General features: G+C 42.7%; 1 protein-coding gene across 3 annotated transcripts; it reads left to right on the top strand.

Moving 5' to 3' along the window:
- The first annotated feature begins 415 nt into the window (after positions 1 to 415).
- On the top strand, positions 416 to 15625 carry ctbp1 (C-terminal binding protein 1). 3 transcript variants are annotated; one of them, XM_039814044.1, is made up of 11 exons: positions 416 to 530; positions 1638 to 1686; positions 1964 to 2107; positions 6625 to 6779; positions 7063 to 7207; positions 7317 to 7523; positions 7728 to 7942; positions 9595 to 9725; positions 9819 to 9946; positions 13134 to 13251; positions 13395 to 15625. In XM_039814044.1, exons 3-11 carry the CDS (start codon positions 2047 to 2049, stop codon positions 13570 to 13572), a joined length of 1338 nt encoding a protein of 445 aa, XP_039669978.1. In that variant the 5' UTR covers positions 416 to 530; positions 1638 to 1686; positions 1964 to 2046; the 3' UTR covers positions 13573 to 15625. The 3 variants fall into 3 exon arrangements, with proteins under 3 accessions (XP_039669978.1, XP_039669979.1, XP_039669980.1); XM_039814045.1 differs by lacking the exon at positions 416 to 530 and adding an exon at positions 618 to 793; XM_039814046.1 differs by lacking the exons at positions 416 to 530; positions 1638 to 1686; positions 1964 to 2107 and adding an exon at positions 4315 to 4622.
- Positions 15626 to 20163: the final 4538 nt, after the last annotated feature.

Raw genomic sequence — 20163 nt, 5'->3', positions numbered from 1 at the left:
AAAAGAGCATACCAGGGGTCAAGAGAACGCTATTGTGACACCTAGTGGCTGATTTCAGTATAATACTGATGTTTCATAGAATCTGACTTTACGAACAGCACTTATAGGCATAGCTTCATTTTCTGTTCTGGGGCAAAGTTTCACAAAACCTGAATATAGCTAGCTATAACAGATAGACAATGACGTATCACTTTGAGACAAATAGCGTTACGTGGTTGGATCTTTTAAAACATTCAACAACTGAAACTACACCAAAAAGTTTTTTTTTTAGTTTTATGATTGTATAAGAAGGCATGTTGCACTAAAGCGTCTAACGTTAGAGCACTAAACAATGTTTTAAATAAAGTTTGCCGTTCCGCCGTGGAAGGTGAGGGCGCTCCTTCCAGTCCACCGATGCTTTTACACAGACTGTCTGACCCCCCCACCAACAATCCACTTCCTCTTTTGTGTAATTTCATGGCGATCGGGAGAGAGGGAACACCACCGACGCACGCACACTGCCTCAGCACTCTTGAAAGAGTTTATCCGGGGTAAATAACTGTCAATTTTTGCAAGATTCAGTTACTTGGTTTCAAAGTAGTCCTGCTTGGATTCAGTCATATGGACGGCTCACATTTCCCTGTAGAAATAATCAATTGTTTAGCTTCTGGGTCAGATATTTCACATTGTAGCGCCTCTCGCTGATAACAATCCGGACGAAATGGGCTCCCCCTGCATCTCCCACACAGAGGCGGCACGCTAGTTAACGGCGCTGGCTAGCTAACGTTAGCAATGCTGCAAACGCCTCATAAACGTAACGTTAGCTATGGATTTTGTTTATTGACACGCTTCACAACTTCATTGCAGCTAAATAACACCACATGTTGTATATATTCGAGAGTTAACAGGAATTTGTAGTTTTCATTTCCATGTTAGCTAACGTTACTTAAAGTCTTTAAATGTTTGTGTTTGGGTTAGCTAGCCAACATCGGCTAGCTAGCTACCGTGCTATGTATTTAGTTAGCTTTAGCCCGGACCGCTATTCAAAAGTTTATGCAAGATCGAGCAAACTGATTGTAATAGACTTGCCACCTAGCAAAGGCTAAACAACATCGTTCTTGCATGGAACATATAGCTACATATTATCCACCATTCACTATCCCGGTTATTCTCGATAGTTGAGAAACGGGTTAGCTAGCACCACAAGCTAGCTAGTTAACGGTAACTTGGCTGCTAACGAGGGGCTCCCGAGACATTGATATTTTCACAAGTTGTCATTAAATTACCCACTCATACTGTATTGACTGTTTCTATGCACTGTGTAAGAGAGTGGTGCTGTTATTGCAAGAGAAAAGAAAGTTAACCACAAAGTTGAAGACTATGATCGATAACCTAAAATGTTAAATAGGGGGAAATAATTAACTGTAAAAGTAAAGGGATTGAATATCAGGCCATATGAGCCAGTCCTGAATGAGTTGGAGCACAAATTACCTTTACATAACACACTTGTCGCCAGGGGATGCACATAATACTACATTTTACTGACTGCTTTGTTAGAATCCTGCAATTATTGGTAACGTTGAGGTATATTACACCTGTAGTGATACTGTATGACAATGTCACAATCTAAGATCAATATGCCTTTTCTTTGTTTACAGTGTAAACTAAGTTGTCAATCTGACTGGCACAACGGACATTGTTCTCCAGGTGAGTGACAGTCTGCAGTCTGTCACTGTAGAAATAATCCACTTAAACCAATTTCTCTGGGTTGAATTTGATGAACTTAATCTTTATTAACTTGGGAGTGGTTGCTGTTCTGCCTCGATTATTTGGTATCATGTCTGTTTTATTAGTTACACATGGATATACTATTATTATTAGTTAGTAGCTGATTTGTAAAACACAATTCTTTTTTTGATAACTTTCTTAAATGTGGCAATATTAAGAAGTGATTTTTTTTCTCTTCTTTTTTCGATTTGTGCAGGTGAAACTAAGTGGACAACATTAAAGGGGCTCCATTGCACTTGGATCTGTTCTTCTCTGTCCCAGGTTCAGACTGCGTGGTCTATGGCTCTGATGGACAAACACAAACAGGTCAAGCGGCAGAGACTTGACCGCATTTGTGAGGGTGAGATTTAATAAATACTCATATACAAAGTAAAAGTAAGAGCTTGCATTAATGAGGTATATTTTGTTATTTTAATACAAAGTATTTAAATAAAACTTTATTGTATTATACACAGGCCATTCTACCCATATAGTCAGACGCTTAAAGGGATTTTTTGCAGAATTTTAAAGCAACTCTGTGTCATCTTAGTGTGGGCAATGTGTGCAGATGGAAAGGGAATCTCCACGGAGCAGAGCAGCGGGGGTCTGCCGAGATCCGCCATACCTCCGCTGCTCCATGGAGAGATCCGTTAGGGAGACCAAACACCGTTCAGCTGCACCCACTGCTCACACTAAGATGACACAGATTTGCTTTAAAATTCTGCAAAGAATCCCTTTAAGCTTTGCTCTACTAATGAAAAATAATAATACTAACATAACTATTGTTTGCTTAGCCACTCTAGCTAGTGAGACTAATCTATGACAGGAATATAGAGCCAACCAAATTATAATTCCTTTCAATATCGTGAATTGTGAATAGCAATTGCAATATCAGTCAAAAATAATCGCGATTAATTATTTTCCTTATATTGTGCAGCCCTAGAGCCAACTAACGTTAACCAAATTAAAGGAATGTAAACGTTTATCTCGTCCGTTCTGTTGCTGGGATATGTGTAGAGCTGCAAAGATTAATCGATTAGTTGTCAACTCTTAAATTAATTGCCAACTATTTTGATAATCAATTAGTCGGTTTGAGTAATTTTTTAAGCCAAAAGTAAAAATTCTTTGATTCCAGCTTGTTAAATGTGAATATTTTTTAGTTTCTTCTCTCCTCTGTGACAGTAAACTGAATATCTTTGAGTTGTGGATAAAACCAGACATTTCAGGATGTCATCTTGGGCTTTTGGGAAACACTGATCCACATTTTTCACCATTTTCTGACATTTTAGAGACCAAACAACTTATCGATTAATTGAGAAAAAAGTCAACAGATTAATCGACTATGAAAATAATGGTTAGTTGCAGCCCTAGATATGTGTGATGCTTTAGAAATGACAGTAACGTAATTTTATATATTGTTGCTGATGTACCCTAAATTAATATTAGAGCTTGCCTTAACTAACAGTCTGACTAATCCATAACAGAGATTTAGCTGCAACAACTTCAGAGCAAACTAAAACAATACTTTAGACTATAATAAAACATATTTTTGCCATGTTTAATAGTAGACGCGATCACACATTACATATAAAACTCCACGTCGCGGAACATTAACCAGGCATATACGTATGGCATAAATAATGGTTATTTATTATACACCGTAAATGGGCTAACGTTACTTTGAATGAGTAAACTGTTTATGGTATAAGCACAGTCTGTGGGCATAAGAGGTGGCTAGGCTAACAATAGCCATGTTTACTAAGACTAGCTCCAATATTAACTTTGGTTACATCTGCAAGGATATATGTAATTAGTTTACTGTTTATCACTGACTGTGGCCTACAACTTCAAATTGTGTGTTTTTTTTTTAAATTCTTTTGTTTTATGGTGATGAAAGGCTATGGGTTAACATACTTGTCTGCGGTGCCCTTTGCCTTGTAGTACTGTGAACTGAGTGGTTGCCCTGATTGTGTTTCTTATTGCATCTCAGTGTGTTTAAAGTGGGATTTATGCTGCTGCGGAGGCTCCACGCAGAGCTTTCGCCATAGCCTACGTAAGTGGCCTGAAGTTTATACTTGTGCGTTGGTGTGTGCGTCAATCTCTTTAAGAGAATAGCCACGGCCAAGCGGACCGATCACAGTTGTTGCGGTCTGCGTCGCCGCAACTTGTAGTTAAAATTTTTTGAGAGGTGCACGTCACGCTACGGCGTAGGGTCCGGTGTACTGTCAGTATCTCCACTTACCTATGTAGGTACAGACGGCGTCGATTTAACGCAGGCATAAATTGGCCTTAAGTGTGGAGGAGGTTGCCGTTTCTTTTTTTGTTAAATTGGTATGCAAGGAATGTACTGAGGGAAGTTTTAAAGATAACAGGAAGTAAGTTAACGTTTTCTGTTGCTACAAGTATATGCAGGAATGGTAAAGGGCAGATTTCTAGAAGAGACAGTATTTTGAGCTGTTGTACAGTGAAGAGTAGACGATGGAGATCAGACATAATGGTGTGCTAAAATGGAGGGAACGGTCTGGGTGAGTCTCTGGAGACGGGTTAGAGGGAGAGGACAAGGTGAAGGGTCGTGGCCGCAGCTACAGGGAAACAGGCCAGCTGTCTCTTTAAAAAAACGACAACAGCCCAAACCGCCCTCGGCCTCAGCCTCGGCTATGCTAATGAGGTTAGTGCTGGTTGGCTGGCCTTCAATGGAGCTGCCTGTGATTGGAGGCTGGCCATGGGGGAGGGGCTGGGCGTGGATGACAGCTGGGATCCAGCCAGCCAAGAGCAGGCTGACAGAGAGAGAGAGAGAGAGGGAGAAAAAAAGAGCGATAGAGGGAGAGCAAGGCGAGAGAGAGAGGAAGACAGGCTCACAGACTTCATAATGCAAGGTTAGGCCTAGTGCTCATGTGTTTTCTATTTTGGAATGTGTTTTTGAAATGTGTGAACTGTGGCGGAAGATATCTGAGGTTTGGGTGTGGAGCAGTTATGTGTGTGCAGTTTCCCTTTTATGTTCAGCGCGTATTGGTGTTGTCGCAGCCGTCAAGAAGGAACTGAATAACCGTGTTTGTGTCTAGCTGCGTCTGGGTGGAGTACCGCTGCTTGCTGCATTATCATCGTTTGCTACCCCTCCCCCTCACCTCTTACTCCTCCAACTGCGGCCAGAGGGAGAGAGAAGAGGAGGGAGTGAGGGGAAAGAAAGGGAGAGGGAGGGAGAATGAATGAATCACTGAATGAATTGTATTGTGTGTGCGACCATGCTTGTGCTTAGTAGGCCTCGGGTATGCCAGTGTCCTATACTCAAATTACTCTTTGTGTAGGCCTACTTGTATATTTCCAGAATCACTTTTTCAGAGGGGGTCTTTGTGATGAATCCCTTTTTGGGTTTTTCTACATAGTAAGCGTCTCTTTGTGCGTTCAGCGTGTAGCAGTAGCCCTGGTAGCATTCTTGAGCATTCTGCAATGAATGTGAATCCCACTGCAGTAGATGGAATGGATTCACATTCATTGCAGTAGACTAGTACATTTTTATAATGGTACCAGGCTGTATATTTCTCTTTCTTTTTTTGCCCGTGTGCGTTTCATGCATGCATTGGGAAATGCTCAGACGTCAGAGGAAGTGTTTACAAATATTTGTTTTCTACCGTCGGCTACCAGCTCCCTTCCCTCCTTTGCAGTCTCACCATAATAATGTCCTGCCCTCTGTCCAAGTAAATGTTCTAGCTAGACACACTCCCCCCACCCTGGGACACAAACACACACACACCTGTCACCCAGCAGGGGCAAGATAGTGTAGCGGTGCATGTGTGGGCTCAGTCCAAGCCAAGAATCGCTAAGAGGACAGAGAGGTGTAAAAACATTTGCAGATATAACCGTTGGTGTCAATTGGCAGAGATGTTTCATTTATTTATTGCGTTGATTTGTTTTAGACATGCAGCATTTCCCTTGTTGGCATAATGGTAAATGGCCATGGTACACGTGGGCCAAATGTGCAGATGTTTGCCAGTAAGGTGTGTGTTTATCTGTATGCGTCTGAAATGGTGGAGAACCAGAAAAATAGGAAGGGACTCTTCCAGACAGGAGAATTTAGGTCATGACTCAGACCCCCCCATGAACCCCCACCGCCTCCTCTCAGAGACCCCGCGGTTTTCTCCACCCCTCCCCCAGCCGCCACACTTCATCACCACTCCCCCTCCCGTCCCTGTTCCCTCCTCTCTGTGTGCGCACCTCGCGACTTCTGCTTCATTAACCAAAATCTAACTTTCCCCTCATGAGGGGTCTAATAGAACAGAGATGGATCAATAAAAACTGGACGTTGTATATCAGTTCCAGGCATTACTAAACAGAGGTTGAGTTCAATACCAAATAGGCCAGGATGCTGGACACTCTCCATGCCCCATCACAGATTTAGTTACACATCACTTTTGTAACCATATAACACTCACACACTTAGACACAACCTCCTTGTAGTTCCTTTAGGATGGTGGATGTGTTGGGGAAGAGTCCTAAAAGTCTGAGTTCTTATTGTCTAAGGAGTCTGGCAGTTAGCCCTTTTAACTTTAGCCATGCGTGCAGTGTTTTGAGTGTATGCTGACTTGCATAACTTTGGGTATTCCAGACATGGGGAATGCAGACCGTCACTTCTCTCTAGTTAAATCTCGCTGGTTCTGAAATGCAAGCGGCTAGTAATTGTGTACATCAAGTGTCATCAGTAAGTTCTCCCTGCAGTCAGATTTAAATGACAACAAAAAGCTCATTCATTCTTGTTCATTTGTCTTTGACGTGATTTAGGAAACTTTTTTTTGTTTTGGACCCGATTTGTACTGGTCATTGAATATTTAACCTCTTGCTCATATGCAACAACCAACATTATTTTCTTCTTGCTGGACTCAGGTATCCGACCCCCCATCCTGAACGGGCCAATGCACCCGCGGCCCCTGGTTGCCCTGCTGGACGGGCGTGACTGCACTGTGGAGATGCCCATCCTCAAAGATGTGGCCACAGTGGCCTTCTGCGATGCCCAGTCCACACAAGAGATTCACGAGAAGGTAGAACAGACACACACATGTCCGTGCTGTAATCCCAATGCATGAGGGCAAAACACTTAAATCCTTATTTCATTCTGACATAATATGAAAGTAATTAACATCTGCGCTATACCCAAAAAAAACATTGCCTTCTTCATTACATCTAACAGAACTTTCTCCACCACACAGCCTGACAATTTAGTACTAACATTTAGCCTAGTTGTGTCCTAATGTCCCTTAGTGAACTGGTTTGATGTGGTTTTAATGTGATTAAAATGATTTATGACGCGTTTGTCTTCTGTAGGTGCTAAATGAGGCAGTTGCTGCCCTGCTCTACCACACCATCACTCTGTCTAGAGATGACTTGGAAAAGTTTAAAGGCCTACGCGTAATTGTGAGGATTGGCTCCGGCTTCGACAATGTTGACATCAAAGCAGCCGCTGAGCTAGGTGAGAGAGTGAAACTTTAAACTGAGACACCGGGTCAACCACGAGCTAACGCACTGAATAACGCACAGAGTGATTCATATTTCTTTCATACTTTGAACTTGTCATCTAGGCATTGCTGTCTGTAACGTGCCAGCAGCGTCTGTGGAGGAGACAGCCGACACTTCGCTATGTCTGATCCTCAACCTGTACAGGCGAGTCACCTGGATGCACCAGACCCTCAGGGAGGGAACCCGTGCCTCTAGTGTGGAGCAGATCAGGGAGGTCGCTGGCGGTGCTGCTCGTATCCGGGGCGAGACGCTGGGCATTATCGGTCTAGGTGAGTAAAGAGTGTGGACGTCGGTGTCTAGACTTGTTAGGGGGCACCATAGCCAGGTATTCAATATTTCCTTGGACAAAGATTATTTTGTGTAGTACTTTTAGGAGATCTGTTTAATCCAAGCTTGACCGTTGATGGTCAGACAAAAAGACCTGTTTGGTATTTTTTGCTTTAATAAAAGGCTGATTGCCATTTTATTTCCAGGGCGGGTTGGCCAAGCGGTGGCTCTGCGGGCTAAGGCCTTTGGTTTTGGCGTGATCTTTTATGACCCCTACCTGCCTGATGGTGTGGAGCGCTCACTGGGACTTCAGCGCATGGCCACTCTGCAGGACCTGCTTATCCACTCTGATTGCGTATCCCTGCACTGCAGCCTCAACGAGCACAACCACCACCTCATTAATGACTTCACCATCAAACAGGTGTGTGGATACACTCTGAATTTGCAAAATACAACTTTTGTCTCATGTTTGCCATTTTTTTTCTGACCTCCTCAAATGTTTGAATTGTTTACAAAAGGCAGCATCTAATCAAGGTCATCTCAGCTGGGTTAATAATTATGAATCCATAAATGAAGTTACGTAATGTTTAATGTCTATGCATCGCTAGCGTGGTTCTGATTTGTTTATTGAAATGAAAGCTGCATTAGAGCTAACATCTGGGCCTTTCCAAAGAGGGCTTCTGTGTGATCCTAGGACTTCCAGAAGCCTGTAATCTGGCCTGGAACTGTCTTGTGTCTTTTCAGAGACTTTGCCCAATAAGTCCAGAACAATATATCCACAACTGAATGGTTATTTATTCATCTTTTCGTATGAAAAGCTATCGTTTTACTGTTAGCCCCGGCCATCTTGACTCCCATAATGCAGTGTGTCGACCAATCAGAGGCTGTCTTTCCGGCTATCTTCATTTTCTTTGGTGTTTAACGGCAGCCGGCATCCACAATGTTGCAGATACTGCCACTTTCCTGACTGTGTTACTTTGCTGCTACATATTCCAAACGTGAAACAAATTAGCCAAAATAAGGATGTAACGGTGTATAGTTGAGGTTATACGAAAACTGTTAGACAAGGGAACCAGGCAACTCAAATGTTTGGAAAAAATGGCTTAGGCCCCAGAGGGATAAGGAATGGAAAAATGTGTTCTGCAGCCTGTCATGTCTAATATGCAGAACCTTGAACCACCATAAAAGCAAAATAAAAGGAGGAAGCTCAAATAATACCGTTAAGACTCAGCATTCTGTTTTTACATGCAGCTAAAAATCTGGAGTCAAACCCTTGGCTGACAATGTTGGAGCACAATTGTGCTTGACAGTCTAGACCACTGATGTTTTGCCTTAAAGGTACACCGTGTAGTGTTTTAGGTATTTTATTAGCTAAAATCAATGTCTTCATTCATAAATACAGTATGTCCTCATTGGTGTAAAATTACCTCTGCCAATTCTTCGGTTATCCTCGTAAGCGAAGAATTTCTTATCTGTATTTACATTGGACGGGCGAGTCCAAGGAGGCTTCCATGTCGTTCCGCCATTTTGAAAAACTATAACCGCTGAGAGGGACATAAAGCACTAGCCTGCCTGTCTAGCTAATCCACAACGCGTTTTCGTTCAGAGCCAGCGCTATGTGACTGAAACCAGCTGAAACGGAGAAGGAGATCAGTGAGAGGCGCTTGTCGCTGCCCCGGCAAATTTGAAAGCCTGCACTTCAGTTCATAACGGAGGATCATACTTATGCCGAGCCACAGGGGAAGGAATCCTCGTCGCCAAAAAAGCGAAAATTGGAAGACATGTTGTCGTAGCTTCTTGGTACATAACGGCTAGCGTAGTTGCAACACGCATTTGAAAAAGCGAGGCGCTAGAGAGCACTGTTCGTTTGAATGCAAAATACAATTTCACCGCTAGATGGGAGAAATTCCTACACAGTGTACTGTACCTTTTAACCAAACATTGCTCCCATATTGTAGGACAGTCTGTATTATAGATTGGAGTCTGTGCTGATGCCGATTTCAAGTTTCAGCCTTCTCTGTCATGGTCCGCTCCCCATAGTTTAACCATACTGCTACTAACTCTGTGATACAGATGCGTCAGGGAGCCTTCCTGGTGAACACGTCAAGAGGAGGTCTGGTTGACGAGAAAGCGTTGGCTCAGGCCCTGAAAGAGGGGCGGATACGAGGGGCTGCCCTGGACGTCCATGAGACAGAACCTTTCAGGTAACCATGATACACATAAGTAGCCGCTAATAGCTGTGCACCACACACAACCTCATTATTCTTTTCTATAACAACCTTTCCCTGTCTTAACAGTTTTTCAACAGGTCCTCTGAAGGATGCCCCTAACCTGATCTGTACCCCGCACACATCCTGGTACAGTGAGCAGGCCTCTGTGGAGGCTCGTGAGGAGGCAGCCAGGGAGGTTCGCCGCGCCATCACGGGTAAGGCACTTTTTTACTAAACATGATCAAGCCTGTTGTTTAATTGAAATTAATTGATTATATAGATACTAGAGATGCACTGATTACAACTTTCTAGGCCGATTTTCATTGAGTTAGGCCAGCCGATACCGATTTTAGCCGATTCCAATTTCATTTTTTTCTAACCACTTTACAGCACACACAAATTTTCTATCTTTTCTTTAATAGAACATTTTGCATAGAACATAGAACATTTTTTGAACAGATAATGGATAACTATAAAATAGAACTATATAAATTACTCCTGGTGTGGGAAATTCACACACATCTAAAGTGCAATGTTGTTTTCACATCCAATATCCAACAAAAAAAATTAGATTTTGGTGTCGTCCCTCCACGCCCTACTTTTTCCTTGCAGGTGTTGCATATTGCAAACTTGTTATCTTCTGCACACAGGCTGAAGAATTTCCAAACAGCTGACATGTTGCAGGTTAATTCACGAGGTTCCTTACATGTGCGAGAATAGCGCGGACACGCGCTTCACACCGCGAGCGGGTACGCGCCACACACGGCGGAAAAGTTGAGAGAAAGGAAAAAGAGACGGTGCTGTCACGTCCATGTGTGCGTGCGTCCTTGAGAACTGTAACTCGTATAACTTATGTTGTCAGTTAATTGTACCATTGACCGGCATGAAATCGGCAAATGTCAGACTGACCTGCCGGTCACCGAGCACGTGAAAACCGGCCAATTCCAGTCACCGGCCGGTCTATCGGTGCATCTCTAATAGATACAGTACAGTCAGGAGCTACACAAGTCCAACTCCACTGCAAGTTGTAATGTTTTCATTTTTTGAACACTGATTCGCTGAAGGCTGTACAACATTTATGGTGACGTGGCTGATGAAGAGTTTGCCTTAGGGTTGGGTTCTGTTCTCATTTGAACCGGTACTTGGAATTCTGTACTTTTTTTTTTTTTTTTTTTGATACCTTCTCTCTCTGTAATAACAAAAAAATAATTTCAGTTGTCCAAACCTATTTATCCTTTTTATTTAGAACATTTTACGCACCACACAAAATAAAAACGCTCCCTCTCCCCTCCCAAACCCTTTCCTACAACGGCCACTCTGCCAGTCTGTCACCAGGGCATAAAGAACGCTGTTGTGCGTGTCTCAGAGAAAAGGTAACCACACCGCGACCACTTTCGGCTCGCCATTATATTATATTGCGGTGAATGTTGTCTGCGTTTTAGTCTAACCACACTTGCAACCACTTTATCAGCATTACCCTGAATCACTGTGACGTGAGCAAGCTGCAGAGGCGACGTACACAGGCTATGAAATTTTATAAACTGAATCTTGTCTCAAAATAAAGGGTAATGGAACAGTGGGCAGAGTCATGCAGCGCAGTGCAACTTGTTTCTTGTTCACTGCTCCGCTCTTAGCTCCAATGCTGAATGTTGGCAAAGTCAGACTACCAGCTACAACTTTTCCAGTGTGATCTGCAGTTTGTCTGATTGTCCCGTCAGGAGCTAAAAAAACAAATGGAAAACCTCTGAGTAATACCTCTTTCACACCAATGACCAGGGTTGGGCCCTGGTTATCTGACCAATGTTAAACTCTTCTTTTGGAAATTCAAACCAAGCCGGTTAACATGGGTATATCCCTGGTCATGATAATTCAGGTACGGCCTGGGCCACAACCCGGGAGCAATGCATAACAATTACCTTAAGTGCTAGAAATGGGTTTCATATGTCATATTCAGTGAACAGCTAACGTCACATACTCCAGTCACCAACAGAACTAATGTTTTGTAGCTACTTGAATTTGTCATTGTACAGTAGAGTGAGAAATAAAGCTTATTTTATGTTTGTTTTGCAGTAAGTACATTCTAAAGCACAAATGAATAACCATCAAACACATATCGATGACGATTCAACGAATGATTTTGTGCAGACTGATTTCTCCTCTGCTTTTCTTTGCAGCAGCTGGACAAGGGAGTAGGCTGCTCTAGTATAGATTTGACCATTTTAAGACCTGGGGAGAACACTTCTCTTTGTTTGACATCATTAAAAGTAAAGTTGGGCTTTGCTGTCGGCTTCACGACTCATTTAGCGGCAGTGCTGAAAGAATTAAACATTTATTTTTTTAGCTCATATCTCTTTACGTAAATATTTTTTTCTACTAGTACGGGCCAACAGTTAACATAGAAACGATTACACATACATGTAAATGCCCTCTGTAAATGGTGCCCTGCTGGTAGGTTTTACAACGTGACCTACTTTCACTTAAGTACGGTGCAGTAAAGTCAATCAGATGTCCGTGATCTGCGTAACGACAGTACAGTGCGACGTTTGCCTTCAACAGAGCGACAGTAATAACCTAATATACCATCATTACTGAGTTTAAACTACATTCTCGGTTATGTTTGCACTGAATGACGCATTCAATAAACAGAAACGTAACTCTTGCAGCGCACATGAACGGATGCGCAATATTAGCTCACACATAAAATAGCACCCTCGTGAATTAGCCTACTGTTGCTAACGTACATTCATAAATCCTGCACAACATCGTCCCGTACCTACAGGACCTCAGACTTACTTATTGATGCGCGCACAGAGTAGTGTCGACAAACTTAGTCCAATGAGGGGAGAAAGGAAAGTGTGATAGCGTTCCACGTTAACGCTTTTTTCTCTCTCACTCGAGACCGCTGTGTCCAACGTTCCTAGAAGGTAGAGCGAGCTACAGCTGACAGGGAGAGAGAGAGAGAGAATGTATCACTACAGCAAATCCAGTTTGCTCAAAGCGATGGTTTTTTTCACAAATAGGTTGCATGTAAAGGGGGAAAAAGTAGCTTCCACTTAAGGAGCCCTATGTCTTGTCTTTGTGTCTTTGCTAGTTTAACACCGACGCACTTGTCAATTTCCCGTCCAGCGCCCGCGACTAGGATTAGTGTGTTTGACAGGGTGGCGGGGCGTGGCATCACGATGGTGGCTCTCCATTGTGATGTCGGCCAGCCATCACGATGGACGATGATATCGTCCATCGGCACAACCCTAGATCCAACCCACCTCCCGACCTGGGTCGCAAAGCCGAGTCGATTGACTATTGTTAACCCATTCTAACACCCAGTCAACCTTGGTACAACCCTGGTTGAGCCCTGAGTGTGAAAGGGAAATCAAAGTAATGGTCTTGTTTTCCCCGCTCTAGGGCGTATCCCTGACAGTCTGAAGAACTGCGTTAATAAGGAGTATCTGATGGCAGCGTCTCAGTGGCCCAGCATTGAGGCAGCTACTGTTCACCCAGAACTTAATGGAGCCGCTTACAGGTGAGAGGAGTGGATGTAGAAGATGAGAATGGAAAGGGGTTACATATAAGGACTTTCAAAAGAGTTTTTATTTTTTTAATTTAAAGGAGCAGCTTTTATAAAGTTGTTTTTTCTTTTTTTTTTTTTCTACATCTGTGTTTCAGATTTCCTCCAGGTCTGATCAATGTTGCAGCAGCAGGGGGTCTCCCAGGAGCTGGCACAGGGGTTGAAAGCCTTGTCTCAGGAACCCTGGCGCATGGCATCACCCCTGTCTCCCACCCCCCTCACGCCCCCTCCCCTAATAAGGCCGAAGCCGACAGAGACATCCCCTCCGACCAATAGCCCCCCCTGCCGTCGCCAGCACATTCCGTCGCCTCTGGAAACCTCCTCCCACCCCCACCTCCCAGCATCAGACACAGCCCGACCCTCCAGTACATCGGCAGCGCCAGTTTGACCTGATGTGGATCTACAGTCTTGTTCCTCAGATCACATAACCAGCCCAGGAGTGACCTATCCACAGCTAGTCCCATCTCCATCCCATCCGCACCCCAAAAACACACACATCCCTCCATCCTCGTCCTCATATCAGCCACTCACCTGCCATCCCCTCCCCCCCTTCACTCCTCAACAACGTCAGCAATAACTGTGTTCTCAAGGATTCAATGATTTGATTGGTTTATATCCTTAGTTGGCTGTTGTTTTTAATGGAAAGGTGACCTGTTGTGGTTATAGGTATTAATGTTTGTTTGTAAAAAAGAAAAAGAAAAAAAAAGTTGCATTTCTGACTTGAGGCTTTACAATCTGCTGCCTCCTGCAGTCCTCCTCTGACTCTAACCATAGAGCACAGAGGCAGAAAGGTTGAAGCCCCCCTTTGTACATTAATGGCTCGTGTTACTGCTCTTTTCTTCTTTTCTTTTTTTCCTCCCCCCGCCCCCCCTCAACATTTCTTGTGATGGGGGAAAATGTGTACTAAAGTAAACCAGACAGAATCACAAACAGTACATCCTGTCCTCCCCGCCAGGCGTCTAGCTGCCCCTCAGCACAGTTTGGCCCTTAGCTCTCCCTGGCAGTGTCGTCCGCTTGCTCAGCAGAAAACAAAACCTAATGCTATCAGTGTGGAGCTCTGTCAGACTATCAAAGTGTATTGTATCTGCTCAGCTCATGCTTAGTGATACCCAACATGCTTTACTGCTGTGGTTCTAGTTTAAGGACAGTCAACCCGTTTTTTTTTTTTTTACTAATGCTTTGCCCCTCATGGATTGTTTTGTCATGAGATAACAGCGTTTTATCAGATAGCACCTAGGCATGAATTGCATCTCGTGCCAGCAGCAGGACTGCTATGTCTGAGCTCTTTACATATGGTGCCCACACGGAATCAAACGCTGCAGCTGTCTCTGGCTGGAGAACCGCAGCATGCCAGAGGCCTCGCCAGCAGAGGGCACTGTCTAACTGCTCAGAGCTGAGAGAGAGAGAGAGAGTTGCACGCAGCTAACTTCAGTCAGACAGATAGTTACACGTTAGCTGTAGTGATGAGAAAGAAGAACATGATCACACACTGCCAACGTTCAGAACACAAGATGGGTGACCAGGGATCGACTACCGCCTTATTGTTTAATAAGATCTCACTGCACCCTACCACCACCCTGCACCCACCCACCCTCCCTCCACTCCCCTCCCACTGTCATGGCCCACCCTACACATCTGCTCATGAACCAGTTTGCATCCACCAATTCCTTTTAAGCGTAAGGGGACAGTAGAGTTAAGTTTCTCTGTAGGAGCAAGGGGACAGTGTTCTTGCATGCTGGCTTTGTTAATGACAGTGGTATGCGTGCGCGCGTGTGTGCGTACATTTGTGTGTACATGGGTGTGTGTGTGGGTTTTGTATGTGCGTTTGTATGTTCCCTCACCCTCTTATAACAAGCTATGGTCTTTCCAAAGGAATAGTCCCTTAGGAGTAACTCTTTAACGCTGTTGCCCTGGTGTCAAGGGAACACCTTTCTAGTACCTCAGTAACAGATATTGAATGTACCGTGCATACCCTTTTATTTTTTGTACAGATTTTCTAGATACTTCTTTACTATTCTTTACCAAAAGGGTTGTGAAATTGTAGCAGTAATGATACAATGGAAGAACAACAAAAAAAAAGCATCGCCCCAGGAAATGAAATTAATTGACAAAATCCGTTTAGGTTCCCTATAGGTCACTGAATACTCAGGCTTCGAAACCAATGCGTATCTCTTTGCCTTTACCTTTTATTTCCTCATTGTGGAGACTTCAGCAACGCTTTCCCATTCTTAGACTTCAGACTGTAGTTGATGTGTTTCAACCTCCATCTTACTGGCTATTGAAAAAGAAGGAAAAAACAAAAGGCGGTCGTCGTGGTCTGCTTTTTTTTTTTTTTTATATATAAACTGAACAGTAGATAGATTTGTTTTGTTTTTACCCTTTCATTGTCAAGCTGCTCTATCTATAGTGCATGTGAGGTAATTTGTTAGGGGAAATACTATTGGCTTAATGAATTTGTGTCATCTTGCTGTTTCCCGCTGCTCCCTGGCCTTTCCCCCTCAGAGTGTTTTCAACCCGAGTTGCCATTTTTGTCGTGGTCAGTTTCCAGTGATGTACAGTTTTCCCTCAGAGTCTATGAGAGACATGGAGCATGTCTGTGTCCTGAGACGTTAGGCTCCTCTGTCATGTGATGAGTATATATTTTTAAAAAATAACCCCCATAGTTCGGATTATGAGCATAATAGTAATCTTAAATTTTGCTGTTGATGATTATATATATATATATATATTTTTCAGTTCAGCAGTGCACTGTTATGAAAACCATTCTGTTTTATTGTAGGATTTAATTTTTATGGATATGCTGTCTGTGTTCTACATGTTGTACTGAAACATTTCGGAGAAAAAAAAAAACAAAAGATCCCTCTCCTGGTGATTTCTTTATAAAAAAAGATATGTATTCGTCTTATCCCAACTGTCTTTTCCAGCTGATATCCTCTGGGCCTTACTTATTCTCTCCCTGTAAAATTAACTGTTATAGAAAGTCGCCATGGAACCACTCACTGCCTTAATACAGTTGACCACAGCAGGTGAAGTCAGGAGACGCATCCAGTTGAAAAGAACGGGCCACGATCGAATACGTTTGGCAAAAAGATCCTCACACCCTGGCAGGCTTAAATCTGCAGCACCTTGCATTTCTTTTTCACTGATGAACCACATTTAGCCATGTTTTGGGCTCAGACACATAAATCAAGTGTGAATTCTTACTGTGCATTAATAAGATGTTATATTTTTCTTTTCTAACTTCGAATAGTTAAGTCAGCCTGGCAGTGTGTGTGTGCGTAGGCTAACAGATAAGCACAGTGTGTATGCTCACAAAGCCACAGCTGATATTTCACTCTTGGGTGTGAGAATGCCCCCACCCACCACCACCGCCACCACCACTCTGGGGCTCCTAAAGCATCTTTCACAGTGCTGCCAGAGCCCCAGTGGGGCTGGGAGGGGGAGGGCATAGTAAACACTGATCAAAAAAATTTTGTCAAAAAAAAAAAAAAAAAAAAAAAGCTTTTTTTTCTTTCCCCCCCCCCCCCCCCCCCCCCTCTTTTTGTTTCTTTTTCCCCCTTTTTTTCCCCAATCCCCCTTTTTTTTTTTTTTTTTTTTTTTTTTTTTTTTTTCTAACCATCTAACAAGGAATGAATGAATGAATGTTTGAAAGTGACTGTGTGTAATGTTAAAATTGGGAAATGTATTTTTACAACATGTGAACATTTTTTTTCCACTCACTCATTGTGAATTGATTTTTTTTTTCTTTCTTTCACCAGACTGCAAAAACAAACAAAACAAACAAAAAAAAAAAATCTCCTGTAACTAGGCTCTTAAGCTTTATTTTTGTTTTGTTTACTTTTTTATTAGAAACAATCATGTTTGTGATGGTAACTTCCGATGGTAAACTCCACACCGTATTTTAATAAAATCTTAAAAAGTAAACATTTGCTCTCGTTATTACCTTCTGTAACAGTAAACCTTTTGTGTACTGAACCTTTAACTCTGCCTTGGGTCATCTCATTTGAAAAAGGTTCTGTGCTTGATTAGAGTGGTCAATAACTTGGTGACTATTAATACAAGCTGCCAGTATGTCATCCCACTGATTACACTCGGCAGCTTCAGGACATAGAGCTGTGTTTACAGCGATTTTTGCCATAAACAAAATGGTTAACTACCACAGTTTGTCAGCTCTTTTATATGGCAACGAGGGGTTATGCAATGCCTAAATGGGCACAGCTTTACGAGGGTGCAGATGAGGTGGGGTGTACGGGAAAGGGTGCTTCTATGTAGAACCATTGGGCAGAAGAGGGCGGGGGATTCTCAGCCACACAATTGCTACCACATGTTCATAACCAGGAGCCTACTCTTAAAATGGGAAGGGACTGAACTGCCTAGAGGCACCTTTAGGAGCCCTCTGGCTATATGCTGGCACCCTCAGATGTTAGATGGAAGGTTAGAGATGGATTATGTTATTGACTGTGATCTTAAACATCCAGTGATTATTTTCAGCCCTAACTGGCACTAATCCTGTTTGCTTTGTTAGTATCTTGGACAAATAAAGTCAGAAATGTTAAAAGAGTACTCTTCCAATTTAGCATTGCACTCCTGTAACATTGTCAGACTCACGACGGGCAATTAAAGAAAATCATCAAAACCGATGCAGCAGAACCAAAGATATCATATTTGTATTCCATGCATTCTTCTTTTTGGCAAAACCAGGCACATACATTACCCACAATGCAACTCCACAACCAGCAGTTTGTTCACAGATTCGGGTCATGATTCGGGCGTGTTATGCTAATAGTGGACAGCTAATGTAGCCAGCTCATTTTCAAACTTGTAGTCTTCATTCTTAACCAATACTGACTCAAGTGACATCACTTGAGGACATTTCTCAGACAGCTGCGCAGCTCCCTCTGGAGACACACAATGTTTGATACAACTTTTTTTCACTTGCAGTAGTACTCCCCAATACCTGTAAACCGACTTTGATATGTAAAATCGTTGGAGTTCCCCTTTAAAGTGCTCATATTATGCTTTTTGGCTTTTTCCCTTTCCTTTATTGTGTTGTATATCTTTTTTGTGCACATTATAGGTTTACAAAGTGTAAAATGCCAAAGTCCACCCCAAAGGGACCATCTCCAACAGAAAACACTGTTCAAAAACTGCTCCAAACAGCTCTATTGTAGTCCAGCCTTTGCTTCTGTGACGAATGTGTCACTTTGTAACACACGTTATAATGGCCGCCTAGCTGCTAGCGTGGCACGCCCTCATACTCTGCTTCTGACTGGCTAGTAGTCCTTACCTAGGTACTGCGCATATGCGACTCCCAACAAAGATGGAACAGAAGTTTGATGCCTCACTCTGTAGCCAAAACAGAGAGTTCAACACACAGGGTGAAAAGAGGAGCTGCAGCAATGTGCAGTATGACAAAAATATGGTGTTTTTTGAAAATTAAACCATGTAAACCTATTCTGGTACAACCTCTAAATACAATTATGAACCTGAAAATGAGCATAATATGAGCACTTGTAAATGTAACGTTAAGTAAATAAATTTGGTTTTTATAAGGACAGTATATTTTATTATGTGGTGTAATCTCCTGAGAATATTGTCAGGTTATTGCTTTTTATACCCTCTGTCCTCCTAAAAAGACTTAGGTCTACAGCCATGCTTACAGGTAAATGCTAAAAAAAATTGCTAGTTTAGCAGGTTTAATGGTAACCATAGTCACCATATTTGTTTAGCATGTTAGCATGCTAAATTTTGCTAAATAGCACTAACACAAAAACCAGCTGAGGCTGATGGGAATGTCAGTTTTGCATGTAGAGCTGCAACGATTAGTTGACTAACCGATTTGTCGATCGACAGAAAAATATTTGCAAACTATTTTGAGAATTGATTAATCGTTAAAGGAATGACATTTTGTTTTATTGGCCAAGACTCTGACCTGATGATGGTGGTGGATGAAAAGTGAATTATTACAATTCATCCTGAGGAGGACATGAGTGACACAACATTTTTAATGACAACGCATTCAATGTTTGTTAAGACATTTACTCAAAACCACAAATGTCAACCTCATGGTGGCGCTATAAGAAAAGTCACGGGATCACCAAAAGTCAGTAGGAATGTTTTTGCAAAAACGGTAATCAATCCAATAATTACCAGGACATTTCAGTCTGGACCAAAGTGGTGGGAAAAGCTGAATTAACTTATTGATTATAGTTAATCATATAAATATGATTCTTTACATCCCCCGGATTCTGGGAACCAGCAGCCAATATAGGCTACATACTATTACACATTGTGTGGGACAGGCATATTACATAACAGCATGTGTATACAAGTGTGTGTAGTTGAAGGAGGCCCAGGATGCAGGCAGTATTTTAACAGACCAGATTCACACAGACTTCAAACACACTCGTTGCTTCCTCAGTCCCGCTCGAGATTGTGTAACAAAGTGCAGCAGAGCAGCATCCACTCTCTCCCAGCACCATACATTACCCCTGTCAGCTTCCATGCTGTGCAGCCCGATCTTTTATTTGTTTGTTTAGCTCAAGAGGAGGAGGAGGGGGGGGGAGGGGGCTTGAAAACTGCTCTGTAATGGGTCATCCTGCTTAGGTAACTTCCATTGGTATTGGTGAGTGGGTCACAAAAAAGAAGAAAACAACGCAACGTGGGCCAAAGATTATGCAAGATAATTTAACTGAGATCCAAATATGAGAACATCAACAAAGCGTGCGTGCGTGTGAGAGAGAAAGTTAGTCTATGTGCATGCTTGTGCATACTTGTCTGTGTGATGAATTAGTCTCCAGACAGATGACCCATTCCACTTGGAGGGATCGTACTACCAACCCCAAAGCAGAGTGGATAAATATTTGC

This window comes from Perca fluviatilis, chromosome 10 (genome assembly GCF_010015445.1).
Source record: "Perca fluviatilis chromosome 10, GENO_Pfluv_1.0, whole genome shotgun sequence".
In the NCBI taxonomy this organism is placed as follows: Eukaryota; Metazoa; Chordata; class Actinopteri; order Perciformes; family Percidae; genus Perca; species Perca fluviatilis.
The sequence above is the reverse complement of the archived record's forward strand: the minus strand, read 5'-3'. Positions and strand labels throughout refer to the sequence as shown.

Coding starts and splice junctions, on each gene's coding strand:
- ctbp1 (XM_039814046.1), top strand. CDS start 4,469: ATGGGGGAGGGGCTGGGCGTGGATGACAGCTGGGATCCAGCCAGCCAA. Junction 9,947..13,133: donor GGTTCGCCGCGCCATCACGG/GTAAGGCACTTT, acceptor TCCCCGCTCTAG/GGCGTATCCCTGACAGTCTG. Junction 13,252..13,394: donor CTTAATGGAGCCGCTTACAG/GTGAGAGGAGTG, acceptor TCTGTGTTTCAG/ATTTCCTCCAGGTCTGATCA.